Source organism: Hyalella azteca, unplaced genomic scaffold (genome assembly GCF_000764305.2).
Source record: "Hyalella azteca isolate HAZT.00-mixed unplaced genomic scaffold, Hazt_2.0.2 contig13367, whole genome shotgun sequence".
Taxonomy (NCBI): Eukaryota; Metazoa; Arthropoda; class Malacostraca; order Amphipoda; family Hyalellidae; genus Hyalella; species Hyalella azteca.
The window spans coordinates 61341-85579 of record NW_025943291.1 but is presented as its reverse complement, the minus strand read 5'-3'; the positions used below and the strand labels follow the sequence as shown (position 1 = coordinate 85579).

General features: G+C 36.1%; 1 protein-coding gene across 1 annotated transcript in view; it reads left to right on the top strand.

Annotated features, from left to right (window-relative positions):
• The window catches only part of LOC108680280 (chaoptin), a 51626-nt gene extending 29424 nt beyond the window's left edge, over nt 1–22202 (top strand). The window contains exons 2-13 of the mRNA XM_018169078.2: nt 4101–4195; nt 4541–4646; nt 4865–5030; nt 5829–5999; nt 6320–6504; nt 6817–8841; nt 9124–9302; nt 9864–10047; nt 15065–15175; nt 18021–18112; nt 18466–18612; nt 19335–22202. Of these exons, the coding sequence (XP_018024567.1) occupies nt 4101–4195; nt 4541–4646; nt 4865–5030; nt 5829–5999; nt 6320–6504; nt 6817–8841; nt 9124–9302; nt 9864–10047; nt 15065–15175; nt 18021–18112; nt 18466–18612; nt 19335–19620 (3747 nt within the window). The 3' untranslated portion in view covers nt 19621–22202. The remainder of the gene's footprint in view (nt 1–4100; nt 4196–4540; nt 4647–4864; nt 5031–5828; nt 6000–6319; nt 6505–6816; nt 8842–9123; nt 9303–9863; nt 10048–15064; nt 15176–18020; nt 18113–18465; nt 18613–19334) is intronic.
• Nucleotides 22203–24239: the final 2037 nt, after the last annotated feature.

Genomic DNA, 24239 nt, shown 5'->3' with positions numbered 1-24239 from the left:
ACGAAGATAGTTAATTCATTTATACATTTAAAAACCATCTTTAGTGAGATTAATGCACCAAGCAAAGCAATGCATTGGACGACTGTGGAGGCTGCAATGCGTTGGTGTTAAGCTGGTGCTGGGCAGCGTGAGAGATCCCTTAGGAGTGCGTAGGGAATGAGATCTAATTCAGTTAGCAATTGAAAGGAATAAAATTTAACGGCTTAAAACGTGAATGATTTTATTATTTAATTTGATTAAAATGTAGATCGCTGTTATGAAAGACCAAGGTTCGCATACTAAAGCATGGTTGGCTAATTTAGATTTACTGAAATTGAACTGAGTCTGAAGGTTTGTAGGCATGTTCCTAGCACTTTATGTAATGTAATTGATATTCGATGAACCTTATAAGGTAACTTCACTTCGGTCTAATCAACTCAATGAGCAGCCGTAATATTTGTTCTTATTTCCAACTATTTTGGCTATGTAAATATCGTTTTGAGCAGATGCCTGATTCGAGCAGATTTTAGTTTCTAAGTGATGATTTAAGGAGAAAAACGTTCATGGGAGGAGTAAGTACCGTTTGCATGACCCTAAGCTTATTGAGTTTGAATATTTATTTCCAGGATTTAAGTGATGATTTATGGAGGAAATCGTCAATGGGAGATTTGACTTCCTGCTGCATGACCCAAAGCTTATTGAGTTTGAATATTTATTTCCAGGATTTGTGAATCTGCCTAAATACTGACTTCATTCACATACATGTTTCTTGTTCATGCGAACTATGGATGATCAGGGAAATTATTCTATTCACAAAAATAGAGGAATGAAAAGAAAGCCAATTTTCCTCAATTTATATTTGATCTCAATCAGAAAGTTAAAATATGGCATTCCTTCATTTCTTTCGGAATGGGACTATGGATTGAGGAAAGGGTGAAAGGAACTGGAGCAGGGTGCGGTCAATCGAGTTACCGAAATTATATATTAATAAACTTTTCCCCAGTGCGTCAATTTCCCACTGACCATGTGAAAAAAGGCCATAATTCAACACGAAGTTGTGGGGTTCAGCTCCGTTTTTTTCGACGCCGTCTGTACCCTATCCGTCATCCCTCGGACTCCGTTGAGTGGCAAACTGAGAGTTTGTTTATTTCGCAGATTTCCATATAATGCTTATCATAGCATTTTTCCTCATAAATATCTATATTGCTCTTCATTGAAGTATAACGACCCGAAAAAATTGTATTTAATAATGGTAGTGCTGCAGTTTGAAAATTTCATGCGCCAATTGTTTACTTAGGACGAAGAATTCAAGCCAATGCCTGTTGTTTTGCCCAAGGAATCTAGATTTTTAAGACTACTTATTTGTTTCTTTTATTCTACGAAGTCTTTTTATATATAAACTTACATGTCAGTTTAGGCTGTGAAAGTTTAGTTTTTTTTGTGACCCTCAATTTTACAGGTTAGTGACGGTTATAATGCACGTATAATATAACAGTGAAGATGCAGTACTTTATTATTAATGAATTAATGAAGTGCCATTACTCACGCAACAATGCTTGTTTAGCATCACGATCTATTAATCTAGGAGGGATCTTTAATTTTTTATGCTAGTTTACCCAATGATGAGGCTTTTACGATGGCTTTATTTCCGTCGGCAGTCTCAATATTCATATACACATATATGTATATATTACACCACTATTAAAATTTTTTGTGATCAAATGTGAAGTAGCATTATGAGCGGTTGTACCTTCCACACGCCACCTGCCGTCGGAAGGCCTAAGAAGCGCGGAAAAAGTAAGTTATTCTCAGAAAAAATTCATAGGTCCGTCAAAATGGGCTAAATGCTTAAAAATCGACCTAAATATTGAAAAATAATAATATTGATATTGATGATCCAGCTAAACTACAGCTATGCCTAACATGAAATAACTGAGGACATTTAGTAAAATTTTTTTAAATAGAGAGAGTACCGAAAAATATAATGACCAAAAGCGTAATTAACAGTTGCGTTGGGTGGGATTTATATTTAGCTCCCTGAATCGCTTGTGGACTTAAAATTTGCGGTCGCTTAATCCCTTCTCCCTCATATTCTTTCAGGTGCATGGGCCGACCTCTTCAATACGACCCAGATTTGCAAATGAAAATTTTTTCAGTGTTTTGATGCTTACACGTTTTCTTCAATATTTATTTGATTTTTTATTCTATCGGCTCATGTTTTCATCTAAAATATTGATAACAGACGATCCATCTTTTATACTCTTCAAATGTACAACTCAGAATCACGTTTAGAACGAGATCAATATTAAACTTGCCGACAGGAACAATTTGAGTAACTACTGCCAGTAGGCTTTTTTAACTTAGAATAACTTTTAACTCTTTTCCAAGAAATAATATGAATGAATTTTATAATGAAATAGATTGTGCATCAACTGCTAACTCATTCGTACTTAATTCGGGCGATATTTCAAGCTTATAAATTTTGAGCAACAAAAAATGTTGATTGTTTATACTTTATTTAAAAATTTAAAAATACTTCTAAAAGCAACCTAGGCCAGTTATGTTTGCGTAAACGTGTAAAAATATAAAGTAAATCAATCGAAGACCGAAAAGTTCCATAACCGAAAAGTTCCATAGCGTAAATAGCGAATGTTCAGCATTTAGCCTCAATATTAATTTTGGATGAGCCTGGTCAAAAGGCCAGTCCTCAGATCAAGTCAAACTCATTATAAGAATCGGCAATAGGCCAACTTGACCTATTCTTAAACGCCGATGCTGCAATGTAATGCTATGCTATCAGGCTCGTTGTCTACAGCTCCGTGCTGCCGAGGGCCAGTCTTGGACAGTTCTTCCCGTAGGTGCTCGTGTCCTGCTTGTCCTAAATGTTCAAGTGTCGTTTGATTACTAAGTAATGAACTACTGTGTCACTATATAGGTGTGTGATTGGTATTGAGCGAATGAATGAATGTGATATTGCTGCGGCACAAAATACTTTGTAGATTAATTGCAAATCTTGTCACAGTTCTTCTTTGTTCAGATTTAAGGACGCAGTCCTGATGAATGCCGCCACAGAACGTTGGTTGTCGCCGTCGGTTAATCGCCAAAGTAGAAGTTGATTCAAGAAGATTAGTGTCATTGTATTCTTTCCTACAAAGTAATGTTAAGAGAGCGTATGCTTTATTTCGTTTTAACGAGGTGATATTTGATTGAAGTTTGCTCGTGAAGTGTTCATTGATTTTGTTATGTGGAGGGCCAAACCAGGCCTTGTCATTCAAAGTAGAGCACGCAGGCTTTGGCATAGTGTGCTTGGGTGCTGATTAAAATGCTGTAAACATCCCGCGAAAATTTGCCTGGAAGGAAACAGACCTGAAAGAAAATGTATCAACTATGGATGCTTCAAGTAAATAGCGTTGTAAAGCAACGCGCAAGTTTCACAAGATTATATCATTTTTCGCGAGGTTCCTTAGTAAAGTTTCTGTATGCATGGCACAAAGAACTTTCAAATCGTATTGTAAAGGACATTCCATATCATATTGCGTCTACATTTATATATTTGTATTATGTATATTGAAGAGTAAAATTTAAATAGGAATTTAAAACTTTTTGAAAGCACGTTAATTGTTTCGTGTTGCGAATTAGCTGAGACAACTAAACGGATGGTATGCACATCGATTGTCACTAATAAATATGTCGTCACTTCAAGTCGCATAAATCTTAAGACTATTTCTATTAAATGGTTTGTGCAAGCTAGGGCTTACCTGTCAGATGACGCTTATTTCAGCCGCGCCATGCATTCAGCCGCTTTTACTTATGTTAGAATAACTAGTTTTATTCGTTCAATTTTACCTCTTCTAAATTGAATGTACCCAACGGATTTATACGATGAAGTGTAGATACAACAGAAAAGCCGGTGACCTGCCGCGTCTCATTCCCTTCCGTGCAGCCATTAGCCAATTACAAACTTAAACTTGTAGCTTGAACACAGCTGGTACAAGGTCTTTATCAGAACTCTATAATTAATATATTTTAGCTAATTAGACCCATGGCAATCAATTGCGCTCATTTAAATAAATATAGTTAACAATGAAACGCTAGCTTATATTTCCCTTTCTTGCTCATAGATGATGGTATCTGCCTCTACCATCCACTTCTTGCTGGGCATCTTCTTCTCTCCTTGCCTGAGCAAGTGTGTCCTCGCAGAACTATACACATTTCGGTGAGTTCCTACAGATTTCGTCTTTAAATTCATTTATGTGAATACAATTGACATCTTCCTGCCTTATATCTAAACATTCCATTATTCTATTTTTCTAGATATAAAGACTGTTCAGTAAGTATAAATACTTCAGTTGAACTCATTAATCTGCTTCACTTCAATAAGATAATTCTGGCAATTAATTACTTTAATACGTGATTGCGACTGGCTCTCTAAAGAATGGAACCTAAAAGAGAATTTTAACTAGACTTTAATTTTTTTCAAGATTTTCCGACCTAAATTAAATTTTACCGTTGGTAATAAATCTTTAAAGTTAAGCAATGACACAACATCTCATCACTCAAGGTACCCAACAAGCGGCAAAGTCAGTCAGTCAAGACCGAAATTCATCAGCAGGGTAGAGTCGCACCCGTTGCAAGAGAACCATCCACCATGCGCCTTCAACTCCCAGGTAAAAATTTGTGATTATTTTGTTGACTTTTCTAATTGTTACATTAAATGCTCGTCTAATACCGATCGATTCCACTTACATTGAATTTTCTCTCTCTTTCTATCTACATGAAAGTGTTTTTGTTCTCGAACACACATTTTGTCCTTTGCATTAAGTTCTCTGATCCTCAAACCTTTAAATTTAATCGAATTTTCTTGTTTCTTTTATGTTCATGGCAGTGTTCCTGTTCCTCGAACTCACATTATGACCTCGGGATCGTATTTTGTGAGAACGTCGAGCTGGGCCGCGTCCCGCCGGTTCTCAACAGCTCCAGAGTCCATACGCTCACGCTGCGCTCCAACAAACTGCGGCAGCTCGATGAAAGATCTTTCTATGGATCAAGTGGTAAATCAAATTTCATTTTAGCTTACACAGCGAAAAGTAGTCTTAGATTAATATTTTTTCTGTTGGATATACGTGAAAACTTCAGGATTTCACAAAATTTGGGATGAATGTTCTGCCAGTTGAAAAAATTTTCACGTAGAAAACCTTAATAGGAGCGAATCGTATTATGGAGGAAATTTAAAAATGAGAAAGATTCTTTAAGCAGAATAAATTTCAAGAGACAAATAATTACAATTGTGATTGATTTGACTTTGTCTAGACTTCTGACAGTAAATCTAAAGTTATTACCTTATTTTCGAAAGCCATTCACTGCGTTGGAATTCCAGTTTTTTGTATTCTCTTATAGTGCATAATTGGAGACACTAAGCTCATGGTCGTAGTTGCAAATCGAATAGGAACTGCAGTTATCGGATCATGTGAACATGTCATATTGATCAAGCATTGATTTCAGCGCGATGCATTTTTTTTATTATTAACTTTAACAAAGAATGATTTAAAATATATTGTCTGTGCTCATTCATATATTCCTAACCAATTTTTGAGCTTTGACGCATGCAAGTCCTACTTCATTAGCATCGCCCGTTGCACATTAAAAAAAATATTATTTATGTACAAAAACAATTTCTGCAAACAAGTTTTATTTACAAAGAATAGTATTAAATCTTTTCGACATTATATATTTTTTTGTATCAGTATTCTAGGCTTAAGTGGCGATCGATCAAAAGAGTCCGTATCCCATTTCCAAGCAAAAGAAATCTATCCCTTGTGACTGAGATTCTTCTGTGCCATTCCCTAAAGGCTTGTGGCGTTTGGAGATACGACACAACGACCTTTTCCGCATCCCGGAGAAAGCTTTTCTGGGCATTGGTCGTTCTTTGTCCGAGTTGGATCTGAGGTACAATGAGCTTTCCAAGATGCCGAGAGAAGCAATGCAAGGACTCCGGAAATTGAAACTTTTAGACCTGACAGGTGAGTGGTTCACAGAGCGCCCAAATGTATGCTTCTGAGAAATGGTTCGATATGACAGTGGACATCGGAAATGGGAAATAATTTAAGAGTTTCGAATTAATCTGGACTATAAGAAATCTAACATTGCTAGCTGAAAGTTTGTACGCGTTACTTCAAGAAATCAGAAACGGGCATTAACATTGTTACGTGAAGCAAGCTTTCATTAATTTTCTTTCTCTGCGACTGCATTTGCGCAATATATGTTTTTTTCTAAGGCACACATTTGTATTCCACCCGTCATTGTCATTTTTGTGATTCTGATCGACCGCCGCGTATGCCAGGAAATCATATCACGAGCGTGGCAGCCGAAGACTTCGAAGGCTTCAACAGATACCTCGTTCGCCTGTTGATGGCCAGTAACTCTCTTGTGGAGATCCCCGACGAAGCCTTCGGACCGCTGTCCTCCCTCACTGAGCTGGACCTTCAAGATAACAATATTCGCAGTATACGCAACAGAGCCTTTGAGGTGATTCAAAAATTTAAGATTAGCCGAACAATAATACCAAGTTTCATTATATGCGACAAATTTGTGAAGAAATAGAAGTGAACGAATTATTTATCTTCTTTTCTACAATAAAATACTGCCTAATATCTTCATAACAAAGTATGTATTGAAAAAAATATTAATAAGAGTCATAACAGAGTATGTAATGAAAAGTATTTTAATATGAGTCTAAAATACTTAAATTATACCTTTTTTATAAAAAACTGACTCTTCTAGATCAAGTCTGCAAAGTTTAACATGTTCTTAGGTAATTCATTTGATTTTGACCAACAGGGTGCCTCTCCCACGCTAAGACACCTGAATTTGGCAAATAATCTTCTCTCGAGCATCCCTTTCATGGCATTTTCGTACCTGAAAGGGCTGCAGTACCTAAATTTGGAACGAAATTTGATCAGTCAGCCCTACGATGTGATGTTCATGGGCTCGCTCTCCCTCGACACTCTCATTCTCGACTTTAACGCCATCGAGTACCTGCCGCCACACTCTTTCCAGAACTTCGATAGCGTCAATACTTCGTCTTTCAGAGGAAACCCTCTGCAAAAGATTGGAGCAGACGCATTCAAAGGATCAAAAATACGGGAATTGTACCTGCAAGATTGCGATATTTGGAACTTGTCCGAGAAATCGTTTCGCGGCATCGAAGCAACCTTAGAAACTCTGGACCTTAGCTATAATAATCTCACCGATATACCAGAAAATATTTTTGACAGAATTGATTCTTTAAAATGGCTTTCATTGGCTCACAATAAACTGATTTTGGATCCTAAAAAGAGTTTCAATGGATTTACATACACGCTCCAGTATTTAAACATGCTAGGGGAATACATGGGCATCATTCCAATGGATGCCTTGAAAAACATGAGGAACGTGAGAACTTTCGCCTTCAGCACATTTCCAGGATTTTATTTATCGAATGAAGATTTCGTCGGTTTTGGGCCTGCAGTTGAAAAACTTTATCTCATGAACAACGAAATTTCTTCCGTAAAAGCATTGGCCTTTGAACACGTTCCAGGACTTAAGGTGTTGGATCTTTCCCACAACGTAATAAATTCCTTCGATAACAGAGCTTTCGCTAACGTCGGCGGTCTTGAGGAATTGAGAGTAAGCTCTGGTCTAACGCTCACGAGACTGCCTCCCCAACCATTCCATTATTTAATCAACCTGAGGATCCTAGATCTGAGCAACAATAAGCTGACCTTTTTGCAAAATGATTGTTTGAGCCACATGAAGAAGCTCAGACATCTCAATTTGGAAGATAATAAAATTTCCAAATTATCCAGTCATCAATTCAGAGGACAATTCACACCGGAATTGACAACGATTCAGCTTTCTTTCAATGCCATACCAGTCATAGAGAGCATGACATTTCATGATTTGGATCACTTGAAGTATATTTATTTGGACGACAATATGATAACAAGTGTGAAGAGATTTGCGTTTGCAAATTTGGCCGACCTAGAATACTTAAGTCTGGTAGGTAATAATATTCGGGATCTTGAATTTGAAGCTTTTCAAAATATCCCCAAAGTTAGGCATCTTGACTTATCTTACAATGAAATGATTAATCTAAACTTAGATGCTTTTGAACAAGTCGGCACCTTATCCTCACTGAAGATAGACGTAAGTCATAACAAAATTTCTGCCCTTAAAATGAACGGAACTCGCTGGTCATCCATCTCCAGCATCAAAACAATAGACTTTAGCTACAATAATATATCATCCATTGATACTGAGTACTTTGAATCTGTTAGAATATCCCTGCAGCATCTTAGATTTAGTCACAACAACATGTATAACCTGAGCGCCAATATTTTTTCAAAAATGTTGCAAATTCAATTACTCGATTTTTCGAACAATCATATATCGGTTGTAGACCCCGAAGCCTTCCGAGAAACGGATCTTTTGCGTAGTATCGATCTTAGCTACAACAATATCAAGGATTTACCGCTAACTCTTTTCAAAAACCACCGATATCTAAGTTACGTCGATCTTTCGGGCAACCTTATGCACCGAATGCCCGACGATCTCTTCCGACTTTGCCCTGTCGAGATCCTCAAGTTAAGTAAGAATAATTTCCACGGAGTACCTGACAACACTCTTCACCACATCACCGAAACTCTTAGAGTTTTGGATCTATCCTGGAACTCGCTCACCAACATCTCTGACGCTGTGATCGGTGGACTGGAAAATTTGATAGCACTCGACATATCTCACAACAAAATCCACCTCATTGGCTACCGATCATTCCATGATTTGTGGAGGCTCACATCGCTGGACGTGTCCAATAACCCCTTAAACGTGAGTTTTAAGCTACAGAAAACATTTCCTTTCGTTTTTTTTTCAAATAAATTAATTTTCTGACCTTTTCGAAGACCCTGAAATGATTTATAATCAAGTAAGGGAATCCTTTACTTAATTTACGATTGATCTGCTGCATTGCGTTTGATTCTGATGGACAATTTCAACGATGAAACAAAATGAGATCTTATGTTCTCCCGTTGTTTTATTCTCTAGTTTTGCATGTTATCGTTTCCTTCAAACTCAGTTGCATTATCTATAAAACATTGTTTTTTGTTCAAGGACATCGACTTATACACCTTCGATGGGCTGCAAGACTCGCTGCAGAATCTGAGCGTGGCCAACACGAGCATCAAGAGCTTCCCTGAGCTACAGCATCCAAAACTCGCGGTGCTGAACGCGTCCAACAACATTCTGTCCTTCCTGCCTACCAACACCATGGCCAACTTGACCGGCATCAGGTCAGTTGTCGTATTTTCCTACCTGGTTTCCAAGAAAGATTATGTTTCCAATAGTAATTCTTGTAGCTCGTAAGTAACTGCGGGAACTTTCAATGACACTCCGAGCTCACTTTTACAACGAACAATACATTTTCATTGGTAATATGGGAAGATTAAACCTGTATTTATTTATGCAAAAAAAAAATTCACATGATGAATAAAGTAAAACCTCTTCATTCTGCTTCAATTAGCGTAAACGACAAGTTTCGCGATGCTTCAACACTCAAGCACCATCAACATTGTGTTCGAATTGAAATTTTAATGTAATCTAAGAAAAACGAATGAATTGAATGAAAAATACGCAGTTTTAAAGTCTGGAAAGCCTAAGTATGTGGAAATGGAAGCAATTATTAAGGAATTGAAGTAGAACACAAGATTGATCGAAATGCAGTGACTTGTACCATCGGGGAAAGTATTTTTAGCCTCACAAGTGGGTCTATCGAATATTTTAATTTAAAAATGATTTAACAATGCAAAGTATTCATATCCTTATGATAATGTAAACAACTATTGATTTCCCAGGACGCTGGATGTGAGCCACAATGAATTAACGGCCCCCGGCAGCAACGCGTGGCAGGTGATGCCTTACCTGCGCGACCTCCGCCTGCAGGGCAACTTTGTTCGGTCCATAACCAACAGCACCTTCGCCTCCCTCAGCAGGCTACAGGTGCTCGACATCAGAGACTTCCCTCTGCACGTATTCCAGGCAAGTCATGCATAACCAACAGCACCTTCGCCTCCCTCAGCAGGCTACAGGTGCTCGACATCAGAGACTTCCCTCTGCACGTATTCCAGGTGAAAAGAGATACCGATATGTAACATCGTTAGAAATGCCAATATAAAATGACATCATTTTTCATATTTTATTTGAGAAATGAAATTTGTTCTATTGAAGGAACTTGTTTTTCTGTTAAAACAGCTTCGTCTATTTTCACGTTGGAAAAAAATCAGAGGCAGGCATTTAATGCCTTAATTCGCTTCTTTGTGTACTTAGTTTTTATACGAATGCATGTAGAATCATAAAAAAATGTTGTTAGTGTCAATTGTCAACATTTTGCTGAAAAATTTGCTGTACAACCCAGAGAAAATTAATATAACTACTGTTTTTGGAATGCTTCTATTTGTTCGTAATTACACGAGTAGAAAAAAATGTCATGAGCTTTTAATGAGCTTTACCTTTCATTCGAACCTAGCATTCAATCCGTTATGGATAAGTTTAAATTTCTGAAAAAATATTTCCTGCGGATATAAAAACAATGAAATAATGTTAATATCATATTATAATATAATAGTCCAAAATAATTCTGAGTTTTGATCATCGGTAAAAACTTGAGAAGTTTTTATTCACTGGAAATGAAAGAAAATTTCTTGGCACCTGGAAAGTCATCAATTGATCATCAACCAATTGATCGATGTCACATCAATCAATAAATAATTATTCAATTTCAAATTTAATATCAATTAATAATAATTGACCATTAGTAGCTTGCAGATAACACACTGTGTGTGAGCCACGGATAATTTTCGATTGAATATTGTAGGGAAAGACGCGCCTCATTCTTGTACGATTTTATCTGAGAATCTTTTGATGCGTAATTACTAAGCTAGATTCAGAAGCACTTATAACGATGGAGTAATAAAGATTATGAGATCGTGTGAAAAATTCAAAATAAATTTCTCTATACCGTATATTATCACTTTGTTATCTTGAAGAAAGCCTGTCTAACATCCTAAATTCATTCCGTGCACATGAAGTGTAGTTGAAACTTTATCAATATGCCAACTAAAAACGCTATCTTGAACATTAAGTATTTCTATTGAAACCACAGAGACCTGCAAGTTACGTTACAGAATATCATCAACGCGGCCACCCTCGATTAATTGCGTTTGTTAGAGACGGAATTCTATATTTTCCGCATCTTTATACAGGCATTCTTCATGCGGAAGAATCATGGCATTTCCTCCGATTAGCGTTTACGCAGCGCCGGGCGAGCGCAATAGAATGAGAAGCAGCCGAGCTTTTCATACGAGCAATAATGATCGTTAATGTGATCTTCTACTACAATAAGTTATGTTGTTTAAATTGTATTCGTAACATATGTAATTCACTTCAGTATTAACTCAATTAATTTCACGTATAATTGACATCGGTAAAATGTCATTTGAAATGCTACGTAATCGTATTCGTAACATATGTCACATATTCTCTGATGCGTCGAAAGCATGCGAATGATGTAACAAACAACAAAAAATAATTAAGACACGTCAAAAAGTATGATGAGTACATAAAAGAACAGAATACGAATAAAGAAAATAAGATACCATATAAATAATTTAAATGATGTGAATGACGATAGTCATGTAGACACAGCTTTTCCGCATTTCGCGGAGCTTCTGTTCGTTTAAGACTCCCTTACACTTCCATCGCGTGTCATTGTAATAGTCTAGACGCTGTGCATTTTGGTACGGCGCGAAGCTTGTCGTAATATAGCTACCTGAACATTTGTACAATGAGCCTTTATATGTAATTGTAATTTTACGTTCATTTTGCAGACCAATGAATAGTAATTTAAGTCCCTTGGCCGGATATTGGAGAATTAGAGTTTCAATTTTTTATCTTGGAATTAAACTTTACTGGTTTTCCTTTACTAGTCACTTGTATTAATTACACCTTAACGCCAGTATCACCTGAAGACCATCGTTATGATGGTTCGTAACAAAGTAAGGCTGGATATCAACGGTTACAGTTCATATTAAAAGTTACAGACATTAACTGTAACCGCTTATTATTATTATTATTATTAGGTTACAGTTCAGATATTAACATATCTGGCTATCAGCGGTTACAGTTCATATTAAATGAAGTTTATGGAATTGGCGCATATATATATATATATATATATACATAACATTTCGACTGAATGGTTGTTCGAAACATTTCAGTAAGCCGGATACTTTTACAAACTTGTTTTTTTTTTTAAATCGTGTTGTTGTTATGGTGAAGAAAAAACTCATATGAAGAAATCCCCCATCTGAATCGTCCCGTAATAAACGTATTTCTTCTCTAACTCTCATTTTCTGAATCTTATCTGTTAATTATAATTTTGATTTTCGAATTTGAACTAATTTAATTTTTTTCAAAAATCACAATAAAGTTTTCGAAAAAATCCGCAACCAAAATGACCAAAATGCCTTGACATATTTTGCAGCTATGCATGAACTGATGAAAGTCAAGGGATTTCATCACTCGGCCGCGGGTTTGTAAGATAGCTACACACAATTTTAACGAATGCAATTTCCCCAGATATGTATTGCTTTTTTAATTTTTTGTGTCCTATTGTGAAAGACCCGTATGATCGCAGCACAGGCAAACGAAGGGGAATGGTTCCATAGATTCTCGCTGATTGAAAGAATAGATAAAACATGCGGACCTTGAAACGAAATCAACAATTTATCTTTTATGTGCGCTAAAATCTAAAAAAATATCTTTGATACCGGTACTTTTTCAGAAGATAAGGTAGAACTCTGCTGCTAGGGTGGTTCTAAAATAAGCTCTCTAAATTCTAGATTATTGGATAGAAAAAACGTTGAGCATGCCCACGCAAATTAAAAAAAAAATCTGGCTATCAACGAATTCATATTATATCACTGCGGATTCATATTTGTATTCATATATATATTAATATAAACATGAATCCGTATGAGTTTAATTACTCATATTTCATCTGTTGCAAAACGCGCAACAATTTCAATTCTTGTCTTTTTATGTCGACAGGAAATTTCATTTTGCATCGCGTTGAGAGAAAACAGCGCAACAAGCAGGTTAAAACAAACATTGGTTCATTTTATGTTGGTCGAGTTTTTCATATGCAGTAATAGTCACGATTTAAATATTGGCATCAGTGTAGTTGGGGCCCATTAGGATTAAGCTCACATTAGTGAGAACAACTCATATTGCAGCAATTTAATTGAGAAAATTGTTCACAAGAATTACCCAGTCTGATTCAATTTAGTGGATTAGAAAAACCCCACTAGCACTAATCAGCTCATGATATTATTCTGAAAATCAGTAGAACAAAATTAGGTAGGAATTATCTGTATGCAGAAGTATTTCACCTTAGTATTAACTCAATTAATTGTACGTATAATGGACATCGGAGAAAATCTCATTTGAAAACTGGCTGAGTGGCATTGAAGAAAATAATTCCTTCAACAAGAATTGTTCGCTTTGGTTTTTGTTGATTCGTCAAAACGAGTTATGAACGTATGAGTAATTATAATACCATAAATTTTAACTAACTATAATAAATATAAATTGTAACTAATTAAACTAACGGCATTAACTAGTGCAATCAATTTTAAATTTGCCTTTAGACCGTATAATCGAAACTTGATTATGTACATGAAGCGGCATAAGTGCCAATGGCGGCCGATTTCTCGTCTGTAATTGGTAAGTTTAGTTTGAAAATCCGTCAGTGACTGGCTGGTGGAGTTATGAACTTATAAGTAACTTTTTAGCGCATTTTCTCATTTATGGAAAAAATGCACTATTGTGCTCGCCATGTCCGTCTGTCCGTCCGTCCGTGACCTCAAGTTTTCGTCGATGAATATTTAATGAGTTCTTCAGGACCTCACGCTACAGGTGAGACTTCGGTGCAACTCGCCTGCTCATTTGAATATTTAATGAGTTCCTAACCATCAATAAATGATACATCATAGGCAGTAGGTGATTCATATTAGGTGATACAAAGATGCGCCTCCTACTAATGTGCATATATGATGAGTCGTTAACTAGTAATATATAATACATAATAGAAAATAGGCGATTCATAGGGAGGGTGATACCTAGATACCGGCTGCTAATCTGCATCTAAAGTTAGTTCCTATAATAGGTGATAAATATCAGCTAATAATATGTGATCGAGAAGATCAAGTTAATTTTCATATTTAATGGGTTGTCTAACTACTGTAACCGATAAAAGGTGAAGTGTGATATGTGACCTACAGATGCAGATTGCTAATCACTGTAATCAGGCAATGTATGATTCTTTTGAAATTGACGCAATTCCTGTGATTAGTCATGTCACGATAGTAATTCATCCACAAATTTTTCCAGCCATTTGTTGATAATAGCAATGGTGACGCATCATTCAATATATCCGAAGCACATTCGAATATTTAATGAGTATCTTAATGAAGAAAAAATGACGCTCGTTTGCATCTATCCAACTGTGTGCTCATCTGCAGATAAAATAAAAATCTTAATAACAAGATTGCTGGTTATCATATTTTACAAGGGGCATTTTTTATAAATTTAATAATTCATTTGCGCTAAGAAACGAATTCGTCCATCATTTTGTCGTACCAGCTGAGCTCATTCGCGTTTCCAACGAATTCTTTAGATTTAACACAACGTTATAGAGATGCTTATTTTATATAGGCTGATCACGGACAGATAATAGTTAATTTCCATCCAATAATGTGATGCAATTAATTAATCCATAGAATAGATGCTCATCTGCAGCTTTAAAATAAATATCCCAGTGAGCAAATATGTATCCCAGTGTGCGCATCTTTATTACAAACCATCACCTCTGCAGGTGGACAATCCCGCGCTTTGGTATTACTAATCATAAAAGAGTATAAAATTGACTCCACAATCCGTATTATCCTACTCGTCCGTATTCCAAACCATCACCAATTATATGTTCTTGAATTAACAGGCGGATAATTCTCTTGGCTCTGAGCTGCGGGGAGGCGCTCTGCCGTACAGACTCACCAACGTCACTCTCATCGGACACAAAATGAAGCAGATTGACCCAAAAGCTCTGGATGTGAGTATTCAACAGAAATGATTAACGTTGAATATTAAATACCATAATAATTTTGAAGTTTCCACACAGTGAAGCCTAGTGTCTATTCTTTTCAATCAAAGAAGCCGTTGACTGTATGATATTTCAGCGAATTTCATAGCAATTGTGGAGCTCATTAGAGAGTGAAAACAGACGGTAATGTAAGCTCATATATAGCGAATTTACGGTCTCCTGTGATACAGAATTTTTAAAACCGTCAGCTTTTTAACCGTCATCTTCAAAAAAATTTTCAAGCATAAAAACTGCTGAGTTCATTACGAAAAGAAAAATTTCGAGCATTACCTCCTAATGCTTAACGATTTTAGGGACATAAAGTGGGTTGTTTTATAGTCGCTTTTTGAAGTTTAAATCTTTTTGTTAGACTTCATTTTGTCGTGACTTAAGCTCAATTATACGGCTCAAAAATTTGCTATTTTCCTACGTGGTGCACTGACGAAAACAAATTTTTAGATACAAGCCTATATAAAGAGGTACACTAACTACTAAATACATAACGATAAATTGCTATGAGCAGATTGATGTACATTTAAATAATTTAATTATTGGGAGTGTATGGTAAATAAAAACAATTCTAGTAGCGTACAATACAGGAATCGCCATATCTGAGAATTTTTTATAAGTATTAACTACACAGCCAATGGTACGAACCGTGAGGAAATATTCAACTTTTTCAAATTGAAAAAAAAAAAAATTATTCATGATGACTGAAACCCCGTAATCTGAATTTACTGCACAATTTTACTGCCGTCAAGAAAATTTTTCGCAGTATTTCGGTTTTTCATATGATCTTTTTATCATATTTTTGAATCGAATTCCACCGTCAGGGTCTTTTTACAGCAGCTTTTTGCGGTATTTTTGGCCTATCAAGAGCCTTGAAATAGCCTTTCAAGGCTCGCGTTTCTTATATAAAATTCTCGGTTGATAAACTTGAAAGCTTCGGAGTGAAGTTCGATACTTCACACGGCCTAACTTTGATCCAAAATGCTGTGTTCAATAAAAACGTTTCAGATATGAGAATATCACCCAACCAAAAAAGCGTATGCAAATTAAAGAATATTGTCGGTTTATTATACGGAATTGGCACTTGACGGAAATGGGAGCCATTCAAATGATAGCAATTTAAAAGCAGTCTCATATTCCTTTTTATCGATAAATGCAGTCCGTACATTAGTTTGTTGCTATTGACTGAATGTCAAAGTTTATTACAGTTAGGAATCTGTGACCAAGACGTGATACATACGCGTAAGCAGGGTAGAATGATAGCATAGACTTAAATTTGTTTGGCGAATAGTGATCTTTGATATATTGATATATAAATATCAAAATTTGATATTTATTAATATGGCATGTGGATAATAATAATGGGAGGCTTATTTGAAGAAGGTGCCGGTAATAATATTTCAGATTATACGAATGGCTTTTGTGTTCAATGCAGAAAGCAAGCGACTATACAGTGCCATACACATGTTTATTCCATATATATATAGGACTGATACTTGATATACCTATTCCTAGCAATTTATGATGAAAAGATTTTTGCAATGCTTCCGTCATTCAATATGTTTATTGGGCTTGCGAGTTTTTTGGGAAGAATTGGTATTTTATATCAATGCACCTGTCCGGCCTTCACCATGACCTGATAATAAAATTTCATCTTAGTATATATAGAAGTTGGATTTTAAATTTATAACTCGAAATAATATTAGTCGTTCAGATCTTCAGTCCTAAATTAGAGCAACCAGTAATCAATGTCCAATTTAGTATTGAATAAACTCAATTACGGCTTTCTAACAGAGTTTGTTAAAAGTTTTTCTAATAATATTTAATTGTTATCAGCAATATTCCGACCGAATTTTGAAAGGTTTGTAATTATTCAGGCACATCTGAATTTCGAAATTTTTCCTCGTTGTTGGCATTAATCGATAAAAGATAAAAATAAATAAATAAAAATGCAACGTCCCGTGATGACGCATGCTACCGGGTAACCCATCCGCTCGTCTTAATTTACTTAACAGAAACTCACTCTGCGTTAAGGCCTGACAATAATTAACGTAATTTGATGAGACACTTTTCGTTTCGGGAACTCGTTTAATTACGTGGATTGCCCATTACATGGAGCAATCAGCCACTTGCTGCACGGAGAGAACTCGTAATCGAGAGTGTCGGCGTAATCGAGAGTGTCGGCGTAATCGAGAGTGTCGGCGTAATCGAGACTTGTCGGGGGTAATCGAGAGTGTCGGCGTAATCGAGAGCTGAAAACCATCCTGTTCTTGCAATAATTGTTCCTTATATATTGTTTTTTTTTCGTGACAATATGAATGAACGCTCGCAACGTTCACCATTAGCAAATGCATGCGTAACAAGATATATCTTGACTGTTGACTTAAAAATATAACTCAGTACTCACTGCAGTGAGTGAGAGAGAGCGCATTTTCTTGTCGGCGAAAACGTGAAGTCACGGAAAGCGCGGACAGACAGACGGACATGACGAGCATAATATAGAGCATTTTTTCCATAAATAGAAAATGCGCTAAAAATAATATTGAACCAAGCAATATGGCTGGTCTACCACATTTTCTCGGTTTGTTTCGGATTGGTTTTATAAAGGAACTCCTGTGTTAAATAGTTTAAGAATATTTAATTATTAAGAAGAAATCTTTAAAAATTTCAAACTTCTTCTCAAGAATTTTCAACAAAGTTTTCGCCATCAGTAAATATCTTCGTATTCTCGTACTGAAACGAATTCCTGTGTGCGAATTTTCTTTGCGAATTTTAACTGAACTCGTTTTTTGCGTCCCGTTTGCAGATGTTGACGTCGCGACAGCTGCGGCTGACGTTCCTGAGAACAGGACTGACGTACGTCCCTCATGAACTCTTCACCAACCTCGGCAGGGTCAGGTGTGTTATTGTGCATGAGCAGGTCAATCTTTCTATTATTACTACCGGGACAATATATTAGACTTTAATTGCGCATTTCCATGTCATGCGTTTGTTGAAAAATTCGTTTTCCTAAACCCAAAATTTAGAAGGAATTATTTTCTGTTATGAAACCGCGTAAATAGTTTTGTATCTCTCATAAAGGTACTTGCGTTAATTATATAAACACCCATGACCACATGGCAAATTTTCCAACTGAAAACGCAAATATAATGCTTCATATTTGAGGCAACTTGCTCACTGCATTGCTATTCAGGCATAAAATATTTGTGTGAATTGATTAAAAATGTAACACAAACTTTGATAATACACAGGTTTGTGGCAGTTGCCGCCCACAACAACAGCCTCACAGGTCTGGGAGAACCTTACACCACCGTTAATTACCCCGGGGTTCGGGGCTCTGTTTTCCTCACCGACCTCAGCATGAGTCAGAACAAGTGGACCTGTGACTGCGGCATTGGGTAAGATACTGTGTTTTCTATTTAAAATATATGATATAAATATAAATATAATATTAATCTGATATGTTTATATTTTTGAGTTCTTAATATAAATGCGTTTTGTTTAATAACAATATGCAGCTATTTAGCGCGTAATTTTATTGATAGAATTTCACTGATTTACTCACCGCTCAAGTGTTACAAAAAGATTTCGTTAACGGTCCGTTTTCAAATAATTTTTCAATTTATTCCATCACACACCATCAATGAACGCTTTTTCATCGAGCATCGATCTGAATTTTATCTACAAAAAAGGATGTGTCATGGAGTCGGTTAATTTGCAGAGTAATCATTTATTTTATTTTTGAAAAGTACTTTTCATCTTCAATTTGACTTATTTCAGATGCATAGAGAATGAACTACAGTATTAAGAATGTCACAAATCTTTATTTGTCATTAAATCCTGAATGAAAGAAAAAATAATTACTCGAGTAAATCAACTAGTGTTCGCATGTTTTTACTGGCAGTCTGAGTACTATTCCAAAATTATGCTGTATTGTTTTTGAAAAATGAACAGACTAAGGAATTATTTCATTGCGGTCAATATCATCTACTCGTTGCCTAACGACCTATTCGGAGGAGCGCCAAGTGAATTAATTAATACTTACCTTAAAATGCGGTGTTACCCTTACCTTAAAATGCGGTGCCACAATAACGGATGTATTTAAATTCCTTGTGGCCAGGTGGCTGGAGACATGGCTAAAGGTGTGGCGCAGCAGCGTGTGTGTGAGTGAAGGCGCCCTGCAGCCATACCTGGAGTGTCAGCAGACCGTGCGCCAGCTGCGCCGCACTCCCTGCGCTGACAGACACAAATCCCTCATGGAGGCGCTCAAGCAGGACCTGGAGTGTGGCGTGTCAGGCGCGACGCTGAACTCCTTGGGTGTCAGAGTGTCGACACTCGCGTGTGTTTGGACTTGGCTTCTCCTGTGGAAATTAGAAGTCGTGCTTGTAGTACGGGGGCGTTGGTGACACTTTTGAATTATCTCATATGTTGTCTAATATACTTTAAGGAGTTGAAATTACTTTGATAAATGAAACATAGTGCATAACTTGAAAAAGATATTGTACTATGTTCATAGAATATATATGTATAGATTCTGGTATTGCTTGCTGAACCCTATTGCCCATATATTATATTTCCCACGAAATGGGAGACTTATGTCAATATTTATGCTTCAGTAAATTTTATGGCGTTATTGTTTCGAAGTTTTAGTGAATTTTATTAATCCATGCAATATTTCTAAGTGAAGAGTTTTATCACCCTCTATAAATTTGTTATATAAATGCTACAGAACACTAAATATCAAATCGGTTAATGTATAATTTATTTGCCTTGTTTAGGAGTTTCAAAGGAGAGTTGAAAGGTGACACTGAAAAAATTATTGTTTTGCAGAAGACGACGGTGGGCTGTTTCTGTTACATTCCGTGCAAAAGAATTCATTAAGAAATATTGTATTTAAAGATTTCAAAAAGTTCATGGACAATATGTTGACAAAACGAGCTTCCTTAAGATTAAAAAATAGGGCTTTGAATTTATACATAAAGTTAACGTGTGAAATATTAAGATGAATTACTGGAATAATAAAAATTAAAATGCTTTTATGACCACAATTCATGTTCATCTGCTTGTTGACATTTCTTTGACGCGTTGAAACCCATCGGTGATTCGACTCTGCCGTTACGAGATGAAGAAAAATATATTTCTGGGTTATTAAATATATTATGAAAATAATATATTTAAGAAAAATATTCTCTAGTTATTATGGAACCCGACGAATATATATCCATGGCTTGTAATTAATGCAAATAATGCATGCATCTATTTTGCTTAATTAATAATATTTCAAACAGCGATACGACGACAACTGAGTCCCAAAAGCTAGTAGACTTTTCTCGGAAATGTATGAGCTCCCCTCATTCACGGGCCAAGATATTCAATTCACATCATACAATGACCGTTCAATATAACTAAATAAGTAGTTGGGGTAAAATATCTTTTCAGTTATTTGCTTACTGGGAATTGAGTGTCTTGGCCAGCTGTGATTTGTTAGCGGTAATATTTCACATCTTTAGAAACGTGATGGATGATCAATATTACATGTACATGTGATTGCAAAGTCGATGTCTATGAACTACCAAAAAGCTCTTTGAGCGAGACATATTACTTTATGGTTGCCTTATGGAGGCTTTATACTGAAATAGCCTTAGAGTCAATAAATGAATCAGAGAGTTAATGATGAAAAATTGCTCGCTTGCAATGTTAGCAAGAGGTGATTGTATGCTGGGCCAGTTGTGGCAACCAGTACGTTCAACTCCCTGATGCTAACTGCCACTGATTAGCTTTCAACTGGCCTCGAGTATAGGGTCATTGGCTTCTTCAGTGGTCAGTAGACGCGACACACACGAGATCGATAGAAGGGTAACTAGTGGCAGTTAGTATATGAAGTAGTGGATAGTAGTGCTGCGGGCAATTACTGGTCTGCGTTAAACTTCTGCCTACGTAAATATGATGAAACCGTCATAGATGCTGGCCAGGTCCCAACGGTTCCAAATTATTTGGTAGAAAAACATATCTTGATGGTGCACGTGGTAAATGAATCTGATAAGTTTCTGAACGTATATGACGTTATCTAAAGCTTGGATATCTTCACAAAAAAATTTAAAGGATCATTCCAAAGATAAATGTCCTAAAAAAATTAGTTTGCAACCGGAGTTTTGTTTCTTAACATAATGATTGGCTGAATTTGTGCTGCGTTTTTGGTTATAAAGTTATTAATAACGAATTCCTTAGTTACTTCGGACAATTAATTGGGGGTTAATTATTTTTATTTCATAAGAATCCCTGAATGAAATCCTAGTGTATAATTAAAGAGTTCCTGTACAAAATATAATAACTTGATCGCGTTATCTTATCGAGGTCACTAACCGCAATCCCAAAAATTTATACGACAATGTTTTTGGTGTCGCAAAATTACAAGACGACGCTGCCAATGATTCCTTGGTAATAATGATATTGACAATTATGTAAGACCTTACAAATTCGTCCACATGCCTTTATTGTGGATGAATTCATGTGGATTATTGTGGATGATTTTAATTTAATTTAATATCTTATAATTGATTTTCTGTGGCATGAAATAAATAGACACTCTTTATCATGTTGGATCACTTACATCAAAAATACTATTTGATCAAGCTTAGAATGTTTAACGGTTTAAAATGAGGTTGAATAATATTTTCTGATAAAATGACTATGAACTTGATTTTGCTCTATGTTCATTGTCAAATTTTTTTCTATGTTGCTCATGATATAAAATAAATTGCAAAAGAAAACAAATATTTTAATCTCAAGGGAACCAATTGCAAACTTTTACAAGAACCACATCATATGTAAGTATAAACTGAAGGTAATTCATAGAATACGTTCACCTTATGTTATATTTATTATAAATCACAAAGCTGAACTATCATGAGCATGGGAATAGTAAAAATGCATTTTTGCCATCCACTTGAGAATTTACAGGTTCTGCGTTCAATAAACACTTGCTTTTCCCAGACTTTCCTTTTCAAAACTAAGCTTAAAGTGGTAAAGAGCAGAAATATGTAATTTTAACTGTTATGACGGGCATAAAAATGTTGTTCTATCTAAATGATGGACCTAATTTAATATATATATGTATTTATTCAAATATGAATTCCAAATGAATAATTTACAAACCAATGGAAAGAAAACGATTCGTAGTTTTTTCATATTATATATGTTTAATATATCTCCCTTGCGTTACACGGCAAACATCTAAACGTTAGACAAACACACACGAGAAAGCATATCTTCTGTTACTGAGTGCACCGTAGCATTGATACGGTTCTTCAGATCAACCAGAGTTGCTGGTAGAGGCAGGACGTAAACAGAGTTGCTGGTAGAGGCGGGACGTGAACAGAGTTGCTGGTAGAGGCGGGACGTAAACATAGTTGCTGGTAGAGGCAGGACGTAAACAGAGTTGCTGGTAGAGGCGGGACGTAAACAGAGTTCTCAGGAAGTGACTGATTCAAAAAGATTTTACCGTTTGGATGTTTGCCGTACAGCACAAGGAGGACAAACATATTGAACATTTATAAATAATTAAAAAAATGAAAGTTTCCCTTTCCATTAGTATGTTATATATGCATTTTGAATGTATACTTGAATAAATATGAGTTTGTTAAATTGGGTCATCATTAAAAAAAACTGTATATACAATAAACAGTGATAATGTCGTTTTGAAAAATTACGATGCTCAAAATAGGACTCAATACGATGTCCAAAATAATTTGGCTGCTAATTTGTAATCAACAGATAGTTAAAAATGATGCTAACAAATGCGGTTGGCTTTATGAATGAATAAACTTCATTCACGCATAGGACAAGTTTCTAATGTGCAATCCCTTTCACTTTTCCTCCATTTGCCGCGACAATTGCCACTGGAACGAGTCATTTGAGCTGTTTTTCAGAGGTCAATTACCAGAGCAATTTTCCACTCAATTGCTCCGTAGTTTGCTGCAATAATTTTCATTTTTACTCCAGAAAATCTCGTCAGAATTTCTCTAATTCCGTGTTCCAGACTCTGTCTCCGAGAGGTGTCGTTAACAGCGTTAGCTTCAAGTCTCCGGATGCTGGTGGAGTTTTAAATCCAAGGGGCGTTTCCGGCTGGCTTTTTATAGATGGGGTCTCCTCAGCAACTCTTTTGAACGGACTGTCAAGGATAGCTTACAGCTGAAAATCTCGAGCATATACGTGAATTTCGGGAGTGGCAACGAAGCTCTCAGGAGGAGATTGTGATAGTATTTTTTTCTGGTAAGGAAAAACTTCGAAGGCAATATTACTGTAATTTTCAAATTATTGCTACTTTATGTATTCGCAATAACTCAGAACACCATAATTATATTGAGAAGAAATGGGGAAGACATCAAAATACATATCGTTCCGGCACCACGTTTTGATTCCTGGAAATGTTTTTCTAAGCAAACCTTACAATAAAACTCATGAATTTTAACTCATTTTTCGAGCACAAGGATAACTTAGTTTCATGATAGTATACAATGATTTCCTGCAGAGCAATCGTTCGCATTATTTCCAAGCTACAGTTACCTCGAAACCGATGTCTCCCTTTGACCGTTCAAGTTTTTATCTCAGGTTTGCTTTGGAAGTCACTCAAGGATAAGAGTGAATGAACCATCAATCGCCTGCAATCAAACTAATGTAACGGAAGCTTCAGTGCCTGCAGTGACTCGCTCGTATAGAGTCAGCCAAGACAAAGAGGTCCAAAGATTACGATTTTCAACTTTGTTTGCGCGAAAGTGGTTATTATAAACCAATAAATAATGTCTTGCGTAATTTACACGTATTTGTGATACAAAATTTCAGTGAAAGAGGCATCAATTTAGATTTTTTTTCTGTTTGTAAACGAAGAATTATAAAGAATTTTCTAAGCCAGACATCTTTATTTATTTATGCAGATTATGACTGGCTAAGTTTAATCAAGCACGTAACCGCCGCTCATGGAAATATGTGTGAGCTCGGACGTGACTGCGGGAACTGTTTAAAAGTT